Raw genomic sequence first — 23,453 nt, forward strand, 5'->3', positions numbered from 1 at the left:
ATACTATACAATAACATTTGATTAGAATTTAATAACATACTATACAATGATATTTTTATGCAAATTTTAGGACATACTATATTAAGACGGATTTTTGACATTTTTATGTCTTATTATACTATGACATTTTTAGATGTTTTTATACTTTACTATACTATGACATTTTTATGACTAAAGATACTGTCACATTTTTTGTCGTTTTCATGCCATACTATACTATGACTTTTTATGTCTTACTATACTGTGACATTTTTAGGACTCACGATACTGTGATGTTTTTAGGCCTAAATATACAATGACATTTTTAGGAGTCACTATACTATGACATTTTTATGACTTTTTATGCCTTACTATATTATGACATTTTTTGATGTTTTTATGCCTTACTATATTACAACATTTGTATGCCTTACTGTACTGTGACATTTTTATGACTTTTTATGCCTTACTATATTATGACATTTTTTGATGTTTTTATGCCTTACTATATTACAACATTTGTATGCCTTACTGTACTGTGACATTTTTATGACTTTTTATGCCTAACTATATTATGACATTTTTTGATGTTTTTATGCCTGACTATACTATAAATTTTTATGCCTTACTATACTATGACTTATTTATGACTTTTTATGCCTTACTATAATATGACTTTTTGTGCCTTACTATATCGTTTTAATGACGTTTTATGCCTTACTATACTATGACTTTTTATGCCTTACTATACTATGACTTTTTATGCTTTACTATACTATGACGTTTTCATGACTTTTTATGCATTACTATACAATGACTTTTTTATGACTTTTTATGCCTTACTATACTATGTCGTTTTTATGACTTTTTATGCCTTACTATACTGTGACTTTTTATGCCTTGCTATACTATGATGTTTTCATGAATTTTTATGCATTACTATGCAATGACTTTTTTATGGCTTTTTATGCCTTACTATGCAATGACTTTTTATGCCTTACTATACTATGACTTTTTATGCCTTACTATACTATGACGTTTTCATGAATTTTTATGCATTACTATACTATGACGTTTTTATGACTTTTTATGCCTTACTATACTGTGACTTTTTTTGCCTTACTATACTATGACTTTTTTATGACTTTTTATGCCTTACTATACTATGACTTTTCATGCCTTACTGTACTGTCGTTTTTATGACTTTTTATGCCTTACTATTTTATGACTTTTTATATCTTACTTTTGTCTTACTTTTTTATGACTTTTCATGCCTTACTATACTATGTCGTTTTTATGACTTTTTATACCTTACTATTTTATGACTTTTTATGCCTTACTATACTATGTCGTTTTTATGACTTTTTATGCCTTCTTATACTATGACTTTTTTTGCCTTACTTTTTTATGACTTTTTATGCCTTACTATACTATGACTTTTTATGACTTTTTATGCCTTCTTATACTATGACTTTTTTTGTCTTACTATACTTTGACTTTATGACTTTTTATGCCTTACTATGCAATGACTTTTTTTGCCTTACTATACCATGACGTTTTCATGACTTTTTATGCCTTCTTATACTATGACTTTTCTTGCCTTACTGTACTGTCGTTTTTATGACTTTATGCCTTACTACACTGTCATTTTTATTACTTTTTATGCCTTCTTATACTATGACTTTTCTTGCCTTACTGTACTGTCGTTTTTATGACTTTATGCCTTACTACACTGTCATTTTTATTACTTTTTATGCCTTCTTATACTATGACTTTTCTTGCCTTACTGTACTGTCGTTTTTATGACTTTATGCCTTACTACACTGTCATTTTTATTACTTTTTATGCCTTCTTATACTATGACTTTTCTTGCCTTACTGTACTGTCGTTTTTATGACTTTATGCCTTACTACACTGTCATTTTTATTACTTTTTATGCCTTCTTATACTATGACTTTTCTTGCCTTACTGTACTGTCGTTTTTATGACTTTATGCCTTACTACACTGTCATTTTTATTACTTTTTATGCCTTCTTATACTATGACTTTTCTTGCCTTACTGTACTGTCGTTTTTATGACTTTATGCCTTACTACACTGTCATTTTTATTACTTTTTATGCCTTCTTATACTATGACTTTTCTTGCCTTACTGTACTGTCGTTTTTATGACTTTTCATGCCTTACTATACTATGTCGTTTTTATGACTTTATGCCTTACTACACTGTCATTTTTATTACTTTTTATGCCTTACTATATTATGACTTTTTATGCCTTACTATGCTATGACTTTTTATGCATTACTATACTATGACGTTTTCATGACTTTTTATGCCTTACTAAACTATGATGTTTTCATGACTTTTTATGCATTACTATACAATGACGTTTTTATGACGTTTCATGCCTTACTATACTATGACGTTTTCATGACTTTTTATGCCTCACTGTACTATGGCTTATTTATTACTTTTTATGCCTTCCTAAACTATGTCGTTTTTATGCCTTACTAAACTATGCTGTTTTCATGACTTTTTATGCCTCACTGTACTATGGCTTATTTATTACTTTTTATGCCTTCCTAAACTATGTCGTTTTTATGCCTTACTAAACTATGCTGTTTTCATGACTTTTTATGCCTCACTGTACTATGGCTTATTTATTACTTTTTATGCCTTCCTAAACTATGTCGTTTTTATGCCTTACTAAACTATGCTGTTTTCATGACTTTTTATGCCTCACTGTACTATGGCTTATTTATTACTTTTTATGCCTTCCTAAACTATGTCGTTTTTATGCCTTACTAAACTATGCTGTTTTCATGACTTTTTATGCCTCACTGTACTATGGCTTATTTATTACTTTTTATGCCTTCCTAAACTATGTCGTTTTTATGCCTTACTAAACTATGCTGTTTTCATGACTTTTTATGCCTCACTGTACTATGGCTTATTTATTACTTTTTATGCCTTCCTAAACTATGTCGTTTTTATGCCTTACTAAACTATGCTGTTTTCATGACTTTTTATGCCTCACTGTACTATGGCTTATTTATTACTTTTTATGCCTTCCTAAACTATGTCGTTTTTATGCCTTACTAAACTATGCTGTTTTCATGACTTTTTATGCCTCACTGTACTATGGCTTATTTATTACTTTTTATGCCTTCCTAAACTATGTCGTTTTTATGCCTTACTAAACTATGCTGTTTTCATGACTTTTTATGCCTCACTGTACTATGGCTTATTTATTACTTTTTATGCCTTCCTAAACTATGTCGTTTTTATGCCTTACTAAACTATGCTGTTTTCATGACTTTTTATGCCTCACTGTACTATGGCTTATTTATTACTTTTTATGCCTTCCTAAACTATGTCGTTTTTATGCCTTACTAAACTATGCTGTTTTCATGACTTTTTATGCCTCACTGTACTATGGCTTATTTATTACTTTTTATGCCTTCCTAAACTATGTCGTTTTTATGCCTTACTAAACTATGCTGTTTTCATGACTTTTTATGCCTCACTGTACTATGGCTTATTTATTACTTTTTATGCCTTCCTAAACTATGTCGTTTTTATGCCTTACTAAACTATGCTGTTTTCATGACTTTTTATGCCTCACTGTACTATGGCTTATTTATTACTTTTTATGCCTTCCTAAACTATGTCGTTTTTATGCCTTACTAAACTATGCTGTTTTCATGACTTTTTATGCCTCACTGTACTATGGCTTATTTATTACTTTTTATGCCTTCCTAAACTATGTCGTTTTTATGCCTTACTAAACTATGCTGTTTTCATGACTTTTTATGCCTCACTGTACTATGGCTTATTTATTACTTTTTATGCCTTCCTAAACTATGTCGTTTTTATGCCTTACTAAACTATGCTGTTTTCATGACTTTTTATGCCTCACTGTACTATGGCTTATTTATTACTTTTTATGCCTTCCTAAACTATGTCGTTTTTATGCCTTACTAAACTATGCTGTTTTCATGACTTTTTATGCCTCACTGTACTATGGCTTATTTATTACTTTTTATGCCTTCCTAAACTATGTCGTTTTTATGCCTTACTAAACTATGCTGTTTTCATGACTTTTTATGCCTCACTGTACTATGGCTTATTTATTACTTTTTATGCCTTCCTAAACTATGTCGTTTTTATGCCTTACTAAACTATGCTGTTTTCATGACTTTTTATGCCTCACTGTACTATGGCTTATTTATTACTTTTTATGCCTTCCTAAACTATGTCGTTTTTATGCCTTACTAAACTATGCTGTTTTCATGACTTTTTATGCCTCACTGTACTATGGCTTATTTATTACTTTTTATGCCTTCCTAAACTATGTCGTTTTTATGCCTTACTAAACTATGCTGTTTTCATGACTTTTTATGCCTCACTGTACTATGGCTTATTTATTACTTTTTATGCCTTCCTAAACTATGTCGTTTTTATGCCTTACTAAACTATGCTGTTTTCATGACTTTTTATGCCTTCCTAAACTATGTCGTTTTTATGCCTTACTATACTATGACTATACAATTACTTTTTTATGACTTTTTATGCCTTCCTAAACTATGTCGTTTTTATGACTTTTTTGCCTCGCTATATTATGACTTTTTATGCCTTACTATACTATGACATTTTTATGACTTTATGCCTTACTATACTATGTCGTTTTTATGACTTTATGCCTTACTATATACTATGTCCTTTTTATGACTTTTTATGCCTTACTATATTATGACTTTTTGTGCCTTACTATACTATGACGTTTTTGTGACTTTTTATGCCTTACTATACTATGACTTTTCATGCCTTACTATACTATGTCGTTTTTATCACTTTTTATACCTTACTATACTATGTCGTTTTTATCACTTTTTATGCCTTACTATACTATGACTTTTTATGCCTTACTATACTGTGACTTTTTATGCCTCACTATACTATGTCGTTTTTATGCCTTACTATACTATGACGTTTTTATGACTTTTCATGCCTTACTATACAATGACTTTTTATGACTTTTTATGCTTAACTATACAATGACTTTTTATGCCTTACTATAATATGTCGTTTTTGACTTTTTATCCCTTACTATACTATGACTTTTTATGCCTTACTATACTATGACTTTTTATGCCTTACTATACTGACGTTTTTATGACTTTTTATGCCTTACTTTACTATGACTTTTTATACCTTTTTATGCCTTACTATATTATGACTTTTTTATGATTTTTTATTCCTTACTATACTATGTCGTTTTTATCCCTTTTTATGCCTTACTATACTATGACTTTTTATGCCTTACTATACTGTGACATTTTCATGACTTTTTATGCATTACTATACTATGACTTTTTTATGACTTTTTATGCCTTACTATTTTATGACTTTTTACGCCTTACTATACTATGACTATTCATGCCTTACTATACTATGACGTTTTTATGATTTTTTTTGCCTTACTATACTATGACGTTTTTATGACTTTTTATGCCTTACTATACTATGACTTTTTTGCCTTACTATACTATGACTTTTTATGCCTTACTATACTATGACGTTTTTATGACTTTTTTTGCCTTACTATACTATGACTTTTTCATGGCTTTTTATGCCTTACTATACTATGACGTTTTATGCCTTGCTATACTATGACGTTTTCATGACTTTTTATGCATTACTATACTATGATGTTTTTATGACTTTTTATGCCTCACTATACTATGACTTTTTTGCCTTACTATACTATGACTTTTTTTGCCTTATTATACTATGACGTTTTTATGACTTTTCATGACTTACTATAGTATGACTTTTTATGCATTACTATACTATGATGTTTTTATGACTTTTTATGCCTCACTATACTATGACTTTTTATCCCTTACTATTCTATGATTTTTTATGCCTTACTATACTGTCTTTTTATGATTTTTTTATGCCTTACTATACTATGACTTTTTTTATAAATTTTTATGCCTTACTATACTATGACGTTTTCATGCCTTACTATAATATGACTTTTTATGCCTCATAAATTTTATATTTCTTACTACACTGTAACATTTTTTTACATGTTTATTATATAATAGATTTCACGACATTTCATGCCATAATATACAGTAACATTTTATGACATTTTTATTACATTTCATGAAATATATGTTTTTTGACATTTTTATCTCATAGTAAATAATGACACTTATGACATTTTAATTACATTTCATGAAATAAGATACAATGAAAATTTTTTTGACATTTTTGTTACAGTATACAATGACAATTATTTTATAAGAATTCTACGACATTTTATACTATTACATATTTGTTACATAATATACTATCACATATAACTGGTGATGCAGTGGTTAGCACTCTCGCCTTACAACGAGAAGATTCTTGATACGAATCCCAGTCCTTGGGGCTTTCTCTCCCACAGTCCAACGACATTTTTACGACATACTATACTATGACATTTTAAAACATATAATACTGTGACATTTTATGAACTTTTTATGACATACTATGTTATGGCTTATACATGGTGGTGCAGTGGTTAGCACTCTTGCCTTTCAGTGAGAAGTTTCTTGGTTCGAGTCCCGGTCCTGCGGCCTTTCTGTGTAGAGTTTATATTTTCTCCCTATGCCTGTGTGGATTCTTTCCCACAGTTCAAACACATTTTATCAAGCCTATACTATGTAGTTTTGCAACATATTATACAATGACATTTCATGACATTTCTGACATACCTAGTTATGACATTTTTTTGACATTTCACAACATACTATACTGACAGTTTGTGACATTTTTGTGACATACTATACTGAGGTTTTTATTACATACTTTACCATGACATTCTATGATATATTACATACTAAGGTATTTTATATCTTCCTATATCATTGAATTTTTTGATGTTTTTATGACTGAGTATGCTATGACATTTTTTGATGTTTTTGACTTAATACACTGTTATATTTTTGATTTTTTTATGCCTTACTATAATAGGACACAGTAAGACAAGTAAGGCATAAATTTCAAAAAATGTCATAGTATAGTGAGGCATAAAAATGTCATAGTATATTAGACATAAAACGTCAAAAAACGACATAGTATAGTAAGGCATAAAAAGTAATAAAAAATCTTAGTGTAGTAAGGCATAAAAAGTCATGAAAAAGTCATAGTATAATAAGGCATAAAAAGTCATGAAAAAGTCATAGTATAATAAGGCATAAAAAGTCATGAAAAAGTCATAGTATAATAAGGCATAAAAAGTCATGAAAAAGTCATAGTATAATAAGGCATAAAAAGTCATGAAAAAGTCATAGTATAATAAGGCATAAAAAGTCATGAAAAAGTCATAGTATAATAAGGCATAAAAAGTCATGAAAAAGTCATAGTATAATAAGGCATAAAAAGTCATGAAAAAGTCATAGTATAATAAGGCATAAAAAGTCATGAAAAAGTCATAGTATAATAAGGCATAAAAAGTCATGAAAAAGTCATAGTATAATAAGGCATAAAAAGTCATGAAAAAGTCATAGTATAATAAGGCATAAAAAGTCATGAAAAAGTCATAGTATAATAAGGCATAAAAAGTCATGAAAAAGTCATAGTATAATAAGGCATAAAAAGTCATGAAAAAGTCATAGTATAATAAGGCATAAAAAGTCATGAAAAAGTCATAGTATAATAAGGCATAAAAAGTCATGAAAAAGTCATAGTATAATAAGGCATAAAAAGTCATGAAAAAGTCATAGTATAATAAGGCATAAAAAGTCATGAAAAAGTCATAGTATAATAAGGCATAAAAAGTCATGAAAAAGTCATAGTATAATAAGGCATAAAAAGTCATGAAAAAGTCATAGTATAATAAGGCATAAAAAGTCATGAAAAAGTCATAGTATAATAAGGCATAAAAAGTCATGAAAAAGTCATAGTATAATAAGGCATAAAAAGTCATGAAAAAGTCATAGTATAATAAGGCATAAAAAGTCATGAAAAAGTCATAGTATAATAAGGCATAAAAAGTCATGAAAAAGTCATAGTATAATAAGGCATAAAAAGTCATGAAAAAGTCATAGTATAATAAGGCATAAAAAGTCATGAAAAAGTCATAGTATAATAAGGCATAAAAAGTCATGAAAAAGTCATAGTATAATAAGGCATAAAAAGTCATGAAAAAGTCATAGTATAATAAGGCATAAAAAGTCATGAAAAAGTCATAGTATAATAAGGCATAAAAAGTCATGAAAAAGTCATAGTATAATAAGGCATAAAAAGTCATGAAAAAGTCATAGTATAATAAGGCATAAAAAGTCATGAAAAAGTCATAGTATAATAAGGCATAAAAAGTCATGAAAAAGTCATAGTATAATAAGGCATAAAAAGTCATGAAAAAGTCATAGTATAATAAGGCATAAAAAGTCATGAAAAAGTCATAGTATAATAAGGCATAAAAAGTCATGAAAAAGTCATAGTATAATAAGGCATAAAAAGTCATGAAAAAGTCATAGTATAATAAGGCATAAAAAGTCATGAAAAAGTCATAGTATAATAAGGCATAAAAAGTCATGAAAAAGTCATAGTATAATAAGGCATAAAAAGTCATGAAAAAGTCATAGTATAATAAGGCATAAAAAGTCATGAAAAAGTCATAGTATAATAAGGCATAAAAAGTCATGAAAAAGTCATAGTATAATAAGGCATAAAAAGTCATGAAAAAGTCATAGTATAATAAGGCATAAAAAGTCATGAAAAAGTCATAGTATAATAAGGCATAAAAAGTCATGAAAAAGTCATAGTATAATAAGGCATAAAAAGTCATGAAAAAGTCATAGTATAATAAGGCATAAAAAGTCATGAAAAAGTCATAGTATAATAAGGCATAAAAAGTCATGAAAAAGTCATAGTATAATAAGGCATAAAAAGTCATGAAAAAGTCATAGTATAATAAGGCATAAAAAGTCATGAAAAAGTCATAGTATAATAAGGCATAAAAAGTCATGAAAAAGTCATAGTATAATAAGGCATAAAAAGTCATGAAAAAGTCATAGTATAATAAGGCATAAAAAGTCATGAAAAAGTCATAGTATAATAAGGCATAAAAAGTCATGAAAAAGTCATAGTATAATAAGGCATAAAAAGTCATGAAAAAGTCATAGTATAATAAGGCATAAAAAGTCATGAAAAAGTCATAGTATAATAAGGCATAAAAAGTCATGAAAAAGTCATAGTATAATAAGGCATAAAAAGTCATGAAAAAGTCATAGTATAATAAGGCATAAAAAGTCATGAAAAAGTCATAGTATAATAAGGCATAAAAAGTCATGAAAAAGTCATAGTATAATAAGGCATAAAAAGTCATGAAAAAGTCATAGTATAATAAGGCATAAAAAGTCATGAAAAAGTCATAGTATAATAAGGCATAAAAAGTCATGAAAAAGTCATAGTATAATAAGGCATAAAAAGTCATGAAAAAGTCATAGTATAATAAGGCATAAAAAGTCATGAAAAAGTCATAGTATAATAAGGCATAAAAAGTCATGAAAAAGTCATAGTATAATAAGGCATAAAAAGTCATGAAAAAGTCATAGTATAATAAGGCATAAAAAGTCATGAAAAAGTCATAGTATAATAAGGCATAAAAAGTCATGAAAAAGTCATAGTATAATAAGGCATAAAAAGTCATGAAAAAGTCATAGTATAATAAGGCATAAAAAGTCATGAAAAAGTCATAGTATAATAAGGCATAAAAAGTCATGAAAAAGTCATAGTATAATAAGGCATAAAAAGTCATGAAAAAGTCATAGTATAATAAGGCATAAAAAGTCATGAAAAAGTCATAGTATAATAAGGCATAAAAAGTCATGAAAAAGTCATAGTATAATAAGGCATAAAAAGTCATGAAAAAGTCATAGTATAATAAGGCATAAAAAGTCATGAAAAAGTCATAGTATAATAAGGCATAAAAAGTCATGAAAAAGTCATAGTATAATAAGGCATAAAAAGTCATGAAAAAGTCATAGTATAATAAGGCATAAAAAGTCATGAAAAAGTCATAGTATAATAAGGCATAAAAAGTCATGAAAAAGTCATAGTATAATAAGGCATAAAAAGTCATGAAAAAGTCATAGTATAATAAGGCATAAAAAGTCATGAAAAAGTCATAGTATAATAAGGCATAAAAAGTCATGAAAAAGTCATAGTATAATAAGGCATAAAAAGTCATGAAAAAGTCATAGTATAATAAGGCATAAAAAGTCATGAAAAAGTCATAGTATAATAAGGCATAAAAAGTCATGAAAAAGTCATAGTATAATAAGGCATAAAAAGTCATGAAAAAGTCATAGTATAATAAGGCATAAAAAGTCATGAAAAAGTCATAGTATAATAAGGCATAAAAAGTCATGAAAAAGTCATAGTATAATAAGGCATAAAAAGTCATGAAAAAGTCATAGTATAATAAGGCATAAAAAGTCATGAAAAAGTCATAGTATAATAAGGCATAAAAAGTCATGAAAAAGTCATAGTATAATAAGGCATAAAAAGTCATGAAAAAGTCATAGTATAATAAGGCATAAAAAGTCATGAAAAAGTCATAGTATAATAAGGCATAAAAAGTCATGAAAAAGTCATAGTATAATAAGGCATAAAAAGTCATGAAAAAGTCATAGTATAATAAGGCATAAAAAGTCATGAAAAAGTCATAGTATAATAAGGCATAAAAAGTCATGAAAAAGTCATAGTATAATAAGGCATAAAAAGTCATGAAAAAGTCATAGTATAATAAGGCATAAAAAGTCATGAAAAAGTCATAGTATAATAAGGCATAAAAAGTCATGAAAAAGTCATAGTATAATAAGGCATAAAAAGTCATGAAAAAGTCATAGTATAATAAGGCATAAAAAGTCATGAAAAAGTCATAGTATAATAAGGCATAAAAAGTCATGAAAAAGTCATAGTATAATAAGGCATAAAAAGTCATGAAAAAGTCATAGTATAATAAGGCATAAAAAGTCATGAAAAAGTCATAGTATAATAAGGCATAAAAAGTCATAGTATAGTAAGGCATAAAAAGTCATAGTATAAGGCTTAAAAAGTCACAGTATAGTAATGCATAAAAAGTCAAAAAAAGTCATAGTATAGTTAGGCATAAAAATTCTAAAAACCTCATAGTATAGTAAGGCATAAAAAGTCATAAAAAAGTCATTGTATCGTTAGGCATAAAAAGTAATGAAAACATCATAGTATAGTCAGGCATGAAAAGTCATAGTATAGCAAGGCATAAAAAGTCCTAAAAACGTCATAGTATAGTAAGGCATAAAAAGTCATAAAAAAGTCATAGTATAGTGAGGCAAAAAAAGTCATAAAAACAACAGTACAGTAAGGCATGAAAAGTCATATTATAGAAAGGCATAAAAAGTCATAATATAGTAAGGCATAAAAAGTCCTAAAAACGTCATAGTATAGTATGGCATAAAACGTCATAAAAACATCATAGTATAGTAAGGCATAACATCTCATAAAAAAGTCATAGTATAGTGAGGCAAAAAAAGTCATAAAAACAACAGTACAGTAAGGCATGAAAAGTCATATTATAGAAAGGCATAAAAAGTCATAATATAGTAAGGCATAAAAAGTCCTAAAAACGTCATAGTATAGTATGGCATAAAACGTCATAAAAACATCATAGTATAGTAAGGCATAACATCTCATAAAAAAGTCATAGTATAGTGAGGCAAAAAAAGTCATAAAAACAACAGTACAGTAAGGCATGAAAAGTCATATTATAGAAAGGCATAAAAAGTCATAATATAGTAAGGCATAAAAAGTCCTAAAAACGTCATAGTATAGTATGGCATAAAACGTCATAAAAACATCATAGTATAGTAAGGCATAACATCTCATAAAAAAGTCATAGTATAGTGAGGCAAAAAAAGTCATAAAAACAACAGTACAGTAAGGCATGAAAAGTCATATTATAGAAAGGCATAAAAAGTCATAATATAGTAAGGCATAAAAAGTCCTAAAAACGTCATAGTATAGTATGGCATAAAACGTCATAAAAACATCATAGTATAGTAAGGCATAACATCTCATAAAAAAGTCATAGTATAGTGAGGCAAAAAAAGTCATAAAAACAACAGTACAGTAAGGCATGAAAAGTCATATTATAGAAAGGCATAAAAAGTCATAATATAGTAAGGCATAAAAAGTCCTAAAAACGTCATAGTATAGTATGGCATAAAACGTCATAAAAACATCATAGTATAGTAAGGCATAACATCTCATAAAAAAGTCATAGTATAGTGAGGCAAAAAAAGTCATAAAAACAACAGTACAGTAAGGCATGAAAAGTCATATTATAGAAAGGCATAAAAAGTCATAATATAGTAAGGCATAAAAAGTCCTAAAAACGTCATAGTATAGTATGGCATAAAACGTCATAAAAACATCATAGTATAGTAAGGCATAACATCTCATAAAAAAGTCATAGTATAGTGAGGCAAAAAAAGTCATAAAAACAACAGTACAGTAAGGCATGAAAAGTCATATTATAGAAAGGCATAAAAAGTCATAATATAGTAAGGCATAAAAAGTCCTAAAAACGTCATAGTATAGTATGGCATAAAACGTCATAAAAACATCATAGTATAGTAAGGCATAACATCTCATAAAAAAGTCATAGTATAGTGAGGCAAAAAAAGTCATAAAAACAACAGTACAGTAAGGCATGAAAAGTCATATTATAGAAAGGCATAAAAAGTCATAATATAGTAAGGCATAAAAAGTCCTAAAAACGTCATAGTATAGTATGGCATAAAACGTCATAAAAACATCATAGTATAGTAAGGCATAACATCTCATAAAAAAGTCATAGTATAGTGAGGCAAAAAAAGTCATAAAAACAACAGTACAGTAAGGCATGAAAAGTCATATTATAGAAAGGCATAAAAAGTCATAATATAGTAAGGCATAAAAAGTCCTAAAAACGTCATAGTATAGTATGGCATAAAACGTCATAAAAACATCATAGTATAGTAAGGCATAACATCTCATAAAAAAGTCATAGTATAGTGAGGCAAAAAAAGTCATAAAAACAACAGTACAGTAAGGCATGAAAAGTCATATTATAGAAAGGCATAAAAAGTCATAATATAGTAAGGCATAAAAAGTCCTAAAAACGTCATAGTATAGTATGGCATAAAACGTCATAAAAACATCATAGTATAGTAAGGCATAACATCTCATAAAAAAGTCATAGTATAGTGAGGCAAAAAAAGTCATAAAAACAACAGTACAGTAAGGCATGAAAAGTCATATTATAGAAAGGCATAAAAAGTCATAATATAGTAAGGCATAAAAAGTCCTAAAAACGTCATAGTATAGTATGGCATAAAACGTCATAAAAACATCATAGTATAGTAAGGCATAACATCTCATAAAAAAGTCATAGTATAGTGAGGCAAAAAAAGTCATAAAAACAACAGTACAGTAAGGCATGAAAAGTCATATTATAGAAAGGCATAAAAAGTCATAATATAGTAAGGCATAAAAAGTCCTAAAAACGTCATAGTATAGTATGGCATAAAACGTCATAAAAACATCATAGTATAGTAAGGCATAACATCTCATAAAAAAGTCATAGTATAGTGAGGCAAAAAAAGTCATAAAAACAACAGTACAGTAAGGCATGAAAAGTCATATTATAGAAAGGCATAAAAAGTCATAATATAGTAAGGCATAAAAAGTCCTAAAAACGTCATAGTATAGTATGGCATAAAACGTCATAAAAACATCATAGTATAGTAAGGCATAACATCTCATAAAAAAGTCATAGTATAGTGAGGCAAAAAAAGTCATAAAAACAACAGTACAGTAAGGCATGAAAAGTCATATTATAGAAAGGCATAAAAAGTCATAATATAGTAAGGCATAAAAAGTCCTAAAAACGTCATAGTATAGTATGGCATAAAACGTCATAAAAACATCATAGTATAGTAAGGCATAAAAAGTTATTGCATAGTAATGCATAAAAAGTCATGAAAACGTCATAGTATAGTAAAGCATAAAAAGTCATAGTATAGTAAGGCAAAAAAGTCATAATATAGTAAGGCATAAAAAGTCATAGTATAGTAAGGCATAAAAAGTCATAAAAACGTCATAGTATAGTAAGGCATAAAAAGTCCTAAAAAAGTCATAGTATAGTAAGGCATAAAAAGTCATATTATAGTAAGGCATAAAAAGTCATAGTATAGTAAGGCATAAAAAGTCCTAAAAAAGTCATAGTATAGTAAGGCATGAAAAGTCATAAAAACGTCATAGTATATTAAGGCATAAAACGTCATAAAAACGTCATAGTATAGTAAGGCATAAAAAGTTATTGCATAGTAAGGCATAAAAAGCCATAAAAAAGTCAATGTATAGTAATGCATAAAAAGTCATGAAAACGTCATAGTATAGTAAGGCAAAAAAGTCATAATATAGTAAGGCATAAAAAGTCTTAAAAAAGTCATAGTATAGTAAGGCATAAAAAGTCATAAAAATGTCACAGTATAGTAAGGCAAAAAAAGTCATAGTATAGTAAGGCATAAAAAGTCATAAAAACATCATAGTATAGTAAGGCATAAAAACATCATAGTATATGAAGGCATAAAAACGTCATAGTATAGTACGGCATAAAATCTTTATGACCAAGTAGCCTATAACATTACCATAACATCATAGAGTGGCACATTGCGTTCTATCCTGGATAAGAAGAGTGTATGAGCTTGTGTGAGGTTTCCTGGGCACAACTCCCAGCAGGTCGTCAGAGACGATCTCCCATCAGCCTCTGATCTTCAGCTCATATTAAACACACTGACGTTTTTCTGTATGAACCTAAAAACATTCTTTAGCTAATTAAACCTCCTATTCATCTCGAGGTCACTGAAGAGTCCTGCAGTTCGTTTGTGAGGGAGTGAATCTTCCCCTCAGACAGCAGAAAGAATTTACAGCGTGGCATTCTGGGACAGTAAAAACTCCAGCAGTGGAAACAGTTTTAAACTGCAACCAGAGAGAAGCTGCAGTGAACATCTCTGCTCTGGGTGTTGTACATTAATCTGGTCAAATTTCCAAACACACGAGAACCGAGCTGAAATGAAACATTAGAGAAGTTACTGGAAACATGGAGAAATACAGGATGAAAGGATGAACACACAAAACATGACAGAGGATTCATCACCGGTACATGCTGCTACAGACATGTCACCTGTCACCTGTCACCTGACAGCGAGGGCATTTACTTCCTGTCATGACCAGCACTGTGACCTCAGCATGAAGCTGTCAGAGGTCATGCAGGTCTGTTGTCCAATCAGCTGACGACTCCATCTCTCTCTCTCTCTTTCTCTCTCTCTCTCTCTCTCTCTCGCCCTGCAGATCTGCAGAGGGAGGGCAGCATCGAGACCCTCAGCAACAGCTCCGGCTCCACCAGCGGCAGCATCCCGCGCAACTTCGAGGGTTACCGCTCACCGCTGCCCACCAATGAGGGCCAGCCCCTCAGCCTCTTCCCCACCAATTTCCCCTGACCTCTGCTCCAGGGGAGAACCACCGCCGCCGTCAAGCAGCCCCCACCTGACCACCTGCCTGCCCCCACCTCACCTGTCCAGCCAGCATCACACTGAACCTCTGTCTCAGACCTGTGTCTTTGTCACTCATTGAACATTATTAGCTTTATATTTCTTGGGTTGGATGTTATTTTATATAAGAATTCCCCTGATTTTAAATTTGACCATTTTAAAACCAAAATCATTCCAAAAAAATAATAAAATTGAAACTGTCAGGATCAAAACGCCTGCACACAAATTTATTGTATCCAAGATTAACAGCAAGTGAATCGAACTCAAAGTGTTTAGGAGATGCTGCGGACCGAGAGGAACGTCCTGCATTTTCAATATTAGATTTTTAATAACAGACCAGTATCAGTCTGACCCTCGTTACCTCGTTATGTTCAGTCATAAACTGGTGGACTCAGACGTCCTCTCCTCTCTACAGCTGATGTTTCCTGACCCCCCCCCCCCCACGCCACCCCCGCNCCCCCATCCTTCTGTGTGTGTGTTTGAAGTTTAACTGTTGTTGCCTGTCGTCTGAATGAGCCATAAGAAAGGGAGCGCAGACACAGACACGGGAGAAATGTTGATTCCAGTCAGCAACATGTAGCGGCTCCTGTTCCCTGTGTGTGTGTGTGTGTGTGTGTGTGTGTGTGTGTGTGTGTGTGTGTGTGTGTGTGTGTGTGTGTGTGTGTGTGTGTATGTGTTGCTCGTGGCCTCTGACTAAATGTTTTTGATTAAATTTGGTCCTTTCATGCCTTTGATTTCCACGTAATCACATTTGACAACAGACGCAGTAAATGAGACGACACTATTACTAAGTGGCTGAAGTAATTTAGATGTTTACAGCTGAGATATGTTTCTGAAATCATCTCGATATTTTCCAGACAGTAAATCCAGATTGAGCGCAGTAATAAATAATAGAGATCACGCTGTCTTTTCTACATTAGCTACTTTTGACCAAAATGTTTTTCCTGCCTTTAGTTGTAGTTGATCTAAAAAAGAATAAAAATGTATTTTCTTTAAATGTTCTCGTAGCAAAGAGACTCTGATAATCAGAAATGTCTTGATTTGGTTTGACTGGGTGAAAAACGAAATGCACTGTTCACACAGTCACCTTAGAGAAGATGTATCCCACAATCCCTTCTGTCTGAGTGTAGTTTGACTGACGGCCTGAGTCTGGAGTAAACGCTTGTTGTTAACTGTAAGATTTAATCTGTAAAATACTTTTCTTTTTTTTTTTCCTGCGTTCATGCAAATAAAAACATAATAAAAGTGGAGGAAATGAAAGTGTGTCTTCTCTGTGTTCAGTGACCATCAGCTCTTAGCGCCGCTGTAATTAGCACCAGATTTTTAACAGGCAGTTAAACGCTGTTAAAGGGACGTTTTATGGGCGACTTTGGCTCTTTGTTCTGAGGCAGAAAAGAAACTCATCAGCTCAAACCTCCTGAACGTTCCTCTCTTCAAATGGAAGCAAATATTAAACTGAAGGAATTGTAATTAAATTAATTTAGCAGTGAATTATTCTCTGTGTGCTTTAGTTTATCATCAGTGTGTTCATCAGCTAAAAGTCATAAAATTTAAATTAATGGAAACATGAAGAGAAAGTTTGCACAAATAATTAAATGAATAATGTATTAATGGCTGAAACATGTCTGTATTAAAATCAGTGTATTTCTTCTCCTGTGTATTTCAAAATAAATTCTGCAGTAGAACAGAATGATACCATAAAAAAACGCACCATTAGAAAAAGTGTTCATTTAAAGTTTTACAGTAAAATTCATTCAGCAACAAGTAGAAAAGAAAAACTACAGTTTGCGCTTGAAACTTTTTATTTGATTCCAACATGTTATCGTCAACATTTTACAGTTTTTCAAATTATCAATGATCATCAGAGACGCTGATGTGTCATAATTAACAGAATGTTTTGTATTTAACAAGGAGAAAAAACTGAAAACTGATGCAGAACATGTCAGTTTGTCACAAGCAGGAACTAAATGTGGATTTCTTTCTCAGGAACGAAGTGTCAAATGGTGAATTTCAAAGTTAAAGCAGCAGTAAGTCCGTGTGTCCTGTAACAAACTGAGGCTGTCACATATTCTCCTCATCACCAAACATTAGCATTAGCTCAGTTAGCAACAACAACAGTGTCAGAGGTTGGACATTTGAAGTGCGACACTAAAATGCTAGCAGCTTAGCATACAGGCTCCATTTACTTCAGCATTAAAAGATGGTAGCTCCATGTTAGCATGTTAGCTTTGACTGTTAAAGGTCAGCAGGGTGAATGTTACACAGGATATAATAAACACTGGGATTTAATAGGTTATAGATTGGGGGGGGGGGGGGGGGTTGTGCACTTAAAGCAGCTGCTGACAGTTGATGCTGATTCATATAATTGTGTGATTGTGTTTCTGTGCAGAGACCAACAACACTGAGGTAAACACTGAATTAACACTGAGCATCCACATTCTAATGAGCAGGAACTTCCTGCAGTAAATTACTGCTTCTGTCTATCATACGTCCTTATTCACTAAATTACTTACTAATGTAGCCGTAACCATAAAAATCACCTGTTTACCTGAAACCACACGGCTAACATTCTGTTTTTACCTTCAGAATAAAGTGCAATTAAACCTTTATTTTGGTATTTGTTGTTTTTATTTTTCTGTTGTGGATATTGAGCTATATTTTTATTTTGTTATTTGTTGTGTTATTATTTTTTATCTTTTACCCAGATCAATAAAGTTTATCTATCATCAGCTGGTTGTATTTGAGAGATTTGCTGAAACAAACAGAATCAAACACAGAGACGTGGGCGGGAAAAGAAAAATCACCTGGTTTTGATTTAGGAGCTGAGATGTAAAAGAATGATTTTATAGACGGACGATGAAAATACAATATTTAAGGGAGATTAATGTTTATTTATTAAAACAGAGAAACACCAGCAGCTAAAGTAAGAAGCAGTACCTGGAGTCAAACAGCCTGTGTTTCACCGTGTGGGACTCACTCTGGATGTTTCACCTTCACACTGGGTCCTTCACCTCCGTCAGTGCGACCTGTGGACGGACAGAGACACTGAGACTGGAGGAAGGTCGTCATGTGGTTCAGACACCTGGACGTCACATTCAGTCTCCGCTTGAACAGGAAACTGTCGACACGTCACAGGGAGTGAAATCAATAACATGACTTCAGGGTTTCTGATGAGAGCTACATTTATAATGATGATGATGTCACCGGAGAGGTGTCCAGTGATCAGCTGATGCAGAGAACTCACACACTGACTGGAGGCCATTTTGAATCTTCGTCATGGAAACATTAATCCTGAATCAGACTACAGATCAAACTCTTTCATTTCTGAATTATTGTTGAATTTTACAAGTTAAATCTAAAGTGTGAGAAATATTTACTGTGTCATCAGGAGAAATGATGCTGAAATTAAACCACCTGAAGGTCCCTGAACGCCCCTCAAGGCCCCTGAAGGCCCGTGCAGGTCCGTGAACCTCACTGTGAGCTGCACCCGGACCTGTGAGTGGAACACGTGTCTGAGCTCAGCTCAGTCACCATGGGGCTTTTTTTTTCTAGATCACTCCGCCATATTTATCTAATATATCATACATATAAATATTTATATATGTTTATATTTATTGATCAGCTTTCCGCGGGTTTATTTCACTTCACAGAGCCGCGAGTAAAAGACTCACCTGTACGGAAGAGGAGGAAGGACAAAACTCAACAACCATCTGAATGAGCTCGAGCAACATGACCTGATGGGACCGCGGGTCTTTACTGTGACGTCAGGCTCATCTTTATATTTAAATTAATTGATTAAGAACCGACTGCGACACTGTGACATTATTTATCACATCTGCAGATGTTTTATGAATTTTTACAGCTGTAAATAATTTAATGTTTGTTTACACAAACAACCTGTTGAATCTTCACTGTTTTATCGCATTTTGACGTTTGAAGTAATAACTGGTTCTTGTATTGATTATTGATTAAACTTCTGATTTGTCAAGTATCAAAATAAAACTACAATTCAACATTTGAAACTTTTTTCTAGTTTGGGTTTTTACTGTGAAGACGTTCGTTGTTGTTGTTGTGTCAGGCTTCTTCCCGCGGCCTGCAGGTAAAGTCTCCATGTTCCCGCCGCTGCAGCAGCTGCTGTCAACACATCTGTAAAACACACACACACACACACAGTTTTACAGTTTGTCTGGAGGAACATGAGACAGAGATGAACGTGATCAACTTCCTGGTTCAGACTGAACTCAGAGGAGTGAGACCTCTCCCTTATTAAACAGCTGATCCATTTATTTTAAACGCACACAGAAAAAATACAAAGTGAATTAAATGGATTTTAAATTAAATGGATTTATTCTCAGAAGAGGCCGAGGTGATTTTTATTTTTTTATTTTTATTTTTTACGGATGAATAAAGAAGAAAAAAACTCCAGATGGATGAAGAAGGAAAATAATTAAAAATACTCGAAGACTCTTCTGTCAAAGTGTAAATCTGTTTTTACACTGACTTTTATTTTCAGCTGCTACAAAAAAAGAAATATTTTCACTTTATCAGTAAATATTTATTATTAAGGCCACGTGGAAGAGGCAGAAGCACTGAAGAGATTTTTAAGAAAATGACGAAGAAGAATCGAATTTGTTTTTCTTTTATTTAAAATTTGATGCACAAAATTAAATATGTTAAAATCGATACTGGTGATTTACCATTAACCCCCCCTCCCACACACACACACACACACACACACACACACACACACACCTGACGGGGCTGAGGGCCCTCACACCTGTGGGGCCTGTGAAGGCACAGCGGGAAGGTCACATGATCCAACCAGCAACAGACAACACATGAGATTTTATTTATTAAGGTCAGAGGGAAAATGTTGATTCGGTGACTCCTGTTAATGGCTCCGTCACGTGCCTATATCTGGAAGAACGCGTCACATCCGGTTCTCGTGTCACCGGATAAATAACAGTGATTTTACAGGAAGGTTCACGAGGCGCAGTCACAACTTCACTGTCATTAAAATAAGTGATAATTATTCTAATTAGACAAAATTATAGAAATGTGAAGAGTGAACGTGTGTGTGTGTGTGTGTGTGTGTGTGTGTGTGTGTGTGTGTGTGTGTGTGTGTGTGTGTGTGTGTGTGTGTGTGTGGCCGCTGTGACAGCTCTGTCACTCTCCCCTGGGTCACCACTATAGCGCCCCCACCTGGTGGTCTACCTGTCACCTCCAGCGGCCAGGCTCAGACACAAGGCCGGGAGAGGAGGAGGGAGAGACGGGCTGAGAGGCCGCAGGTAACCGGCTGTTAGTGGCTGTAGTTTGTGATTGAGTTTGATAGTACGGTCCGGTGTGTGTGTGTGTGTGTGTGTGTGTGTGTGTGTGTGTGTGTGTGTGTGTGTGNTGTGTGTGTGTGTGTTGGAGAGGAGTTGAGGAAACATTTTGCTTTTCCTACAAGTGAGAATTGATATGTTTAATTTAGGAGAGTGAAGTTGAGGAGCTGGAGGAAGTGGAGGAGATGAAAGAGGAGGAGGAAAAGAAGAAAAGGAGGAGGAGAAGAAGAGGAGGAGGAGGAGGCGGAGGAGGAGAGGGCCGCTGGTCGCCGGGTTTCCATGTGACAAGGGGAAATATGAGGGACTTTGACAGGTCTTAAACGGTCTGGCGCCAAGGCCTCAGTCTAGCCGCTAAATATAGCCGGAGAGATGATGCAGGGAGATGGGAGGAGAAGATGGAGCGATGAAAAGGAAGAAAGGAACAATGTGGAGCGGAGGAGGAAAATAACAATACTCAATTATAGAGGAATAGGCTGAAACGTGTCTGTTCTGTTGTAATTAGAGCGGCTCGGGTCACCGCGACGCGCACGAGACGCTTTTTTTTTTTTAATTTATTTTTTTTAGGCGCGCTCTCACATCTGCACCTGTAAGGTGAGCTGAAGTGCGCGGGCACATGAAGGACACACGGAGACTCGAGACAACTTCCTGCTGCGTGAAAACACTTTCAATCACCGACGAACTCTGCGTCAAATTTAAACTGACAAACTTGTTTATTTAGAAGAATTTGTGCGGATGAGATCATAAAGAATCACATCAATATCATAAATAATCTGTTTATTATGCAGCTATTAACTACAGGAGGAAGTTAAAGGCCGCGACTTCTGCATTTCTTGTTTTTAATTTGTTTCATTTTTTTGCAGTTTCTTTTCTCAGGACGCAAACACTCACAAACAAGTCCAGTAGCGTATTTACGACGTTCCCCCCCCCCCCCAAGAAACAAAAACAAACTGTGAGTGTATGATGATTCAGTCAAAGCAGTGCCCCCCCCCCCCTCCATGCAGCTCTAGCAGCGGCTCAGACAGAGTCCTCCTTCCACCTAATGACTTTTAAATCGCGCGTAATGGAGATTTCTGCGCCGCTGAGGCTCAGAACAAATAAATGGGGAGTAATTTGCACAAAGCTTTATTGATACAATTACCCAGAAAAGAAAAACCGTTTTCCACCTCCATATGTTGCTAATCTTTTTTTTTTTTTTTTACTCCCATGTAAAGCTCCATGCACGCGGCTCCAAACACTCTAACCAGCCGCCGCTCCCGCCGCTCCCACGGCGCAGCTCCATCTCTGTCATTTCATAAATCTCTGGCTGCAGCATTCCAAACAAGTCAGCTGTCCGAGCGAATTATAACAGATGCACGGCGCAGTGGAACTCTGAGGGAAGCGGGGAGCTGTGCGGAAGACATTCTGGATGATTTTACATTCTCATGTTCACGTGCCAACACCTGGTGCTCGGCTGAAAAAATAACGCACCTTTTATCCACCTGGTCACCGAGGAGCGGGCTGCGGCTGCGGGTCTGCGCCGGGCGAGGAGGCTGATGCTCCGGGGACCTGTGTCTGATCTGAGATGCTCCTGTGTGTGTCTGTGTGTGTGTGTATGTGTGTGTGTTGGGGGGGGGGGGGGGTGGCTGCTATCAATGTGATGGAAGCCGAGCAACAAGTGTGAGACACAGTGGAGATGTGCAAACATTTAAATCACGCAACACGCCGCATCTGACGCACTTTTTTTGCACCTTTTTGTAGCAGAACGAGTTAATTTGAGGGTTTTAAACTCCCGCTGCGGCCGGTCAGGAAATGTATTTTATATTTGAATAATTTATAGATATTAGTGGAGAGGGTTTTCATCAGAGCTGTGTGCGGCTGGCAGCGGAAGCCGCAGAGTTAGAGGGGTTAATAGGAAATGCGCAGTTGCCTCTGACAGTCTCCTTCAGGAGGATTATCACTTTTTGTTTCAGTTTTTGTCGAAGTGACGCCTGTGGCCGACATCACGGTCCATCCTGCCCGGAGAGAGCAGCTGTTCACCCCCCACCACCACCACCACCACCACCACCACCCTCCACAAACAACAAAAAAAAAAACTAAACTAAAAAAATATCTCACATCTGACACCAAGTCATGACTAAGGCAGGAAAGTGGAGCGGAGCTGCAGATGAGGCGGCGGAGGGGCCCGGAGGCGCGCGCACAACATGCAGGACTTGAGGGTAAATACAAAGAGACAAGAGGTTGTTCTGATTGTGGCGCATCAGAGGACTGGCGCCGAGCGGCTCCTCGGAAAACCGAGTCCGAGTTAATCAAGAGTAGAGCAAGGGAGGCTGGTGTTGGAGGGGGACCCCCCCACCCGTGGCTCCCGGAGCCCCGCACTGTCTCTGCTTTGACAAAATACAACCTGTCGGAGATTACACGCTGCCACGGCCTGAACTCAGCCCCGAGCCCGGGCTCTGAATCACCTCCGCGGCGAACACTGTGATCATTTAACCTCAGTTTAAATAAAAACTCAGTCAGAAACAAGGAAGAGTT

General features: G+C 33.6%; 1 protein-coding gene across 1 annotated transcript in view; it reads left to right on the forward strand.

The window, feature by feature from the left end:
• Positions 1 to 16,054, forward strand: part of bcas3 (BCAS3, microtubule associated cell migration factor) — a 344,121-nt gene extending 328,067 nt beyond the window's left edge. Inside the window, exon 23 of the mRNA XM_022751363.1 lies at positions 15,419 to 16,054. Coding sequence (XP_022607084.1) covers positions 15,419 to 15,567 — 149 coding nt within the window. The 3' untranslated portion in view covers positions 15,568 to 16,054. The remainder of the gene's footprint in view (positions 1 to 15,418) is intronic.
• Positions 16,055 to 23,453: the final 7,399 nt, after the last annotated feature.

This window comes from Seriola dumerili, unplaced genomic scaffold, assembly GCF_002260705.1.
Source record: "Seriola dumerili isolate Sdu_G_001 unplaced genomic scaffold, Sdu_1.0 BDQW01000153.1, whole genome shotgun sequence".
Lineage (NCBI taxonomy): Eukaryota > Metazoa > Chordata > Actinopteri > Carangiformes > Carangidae > Seriola > Seriola dumerili.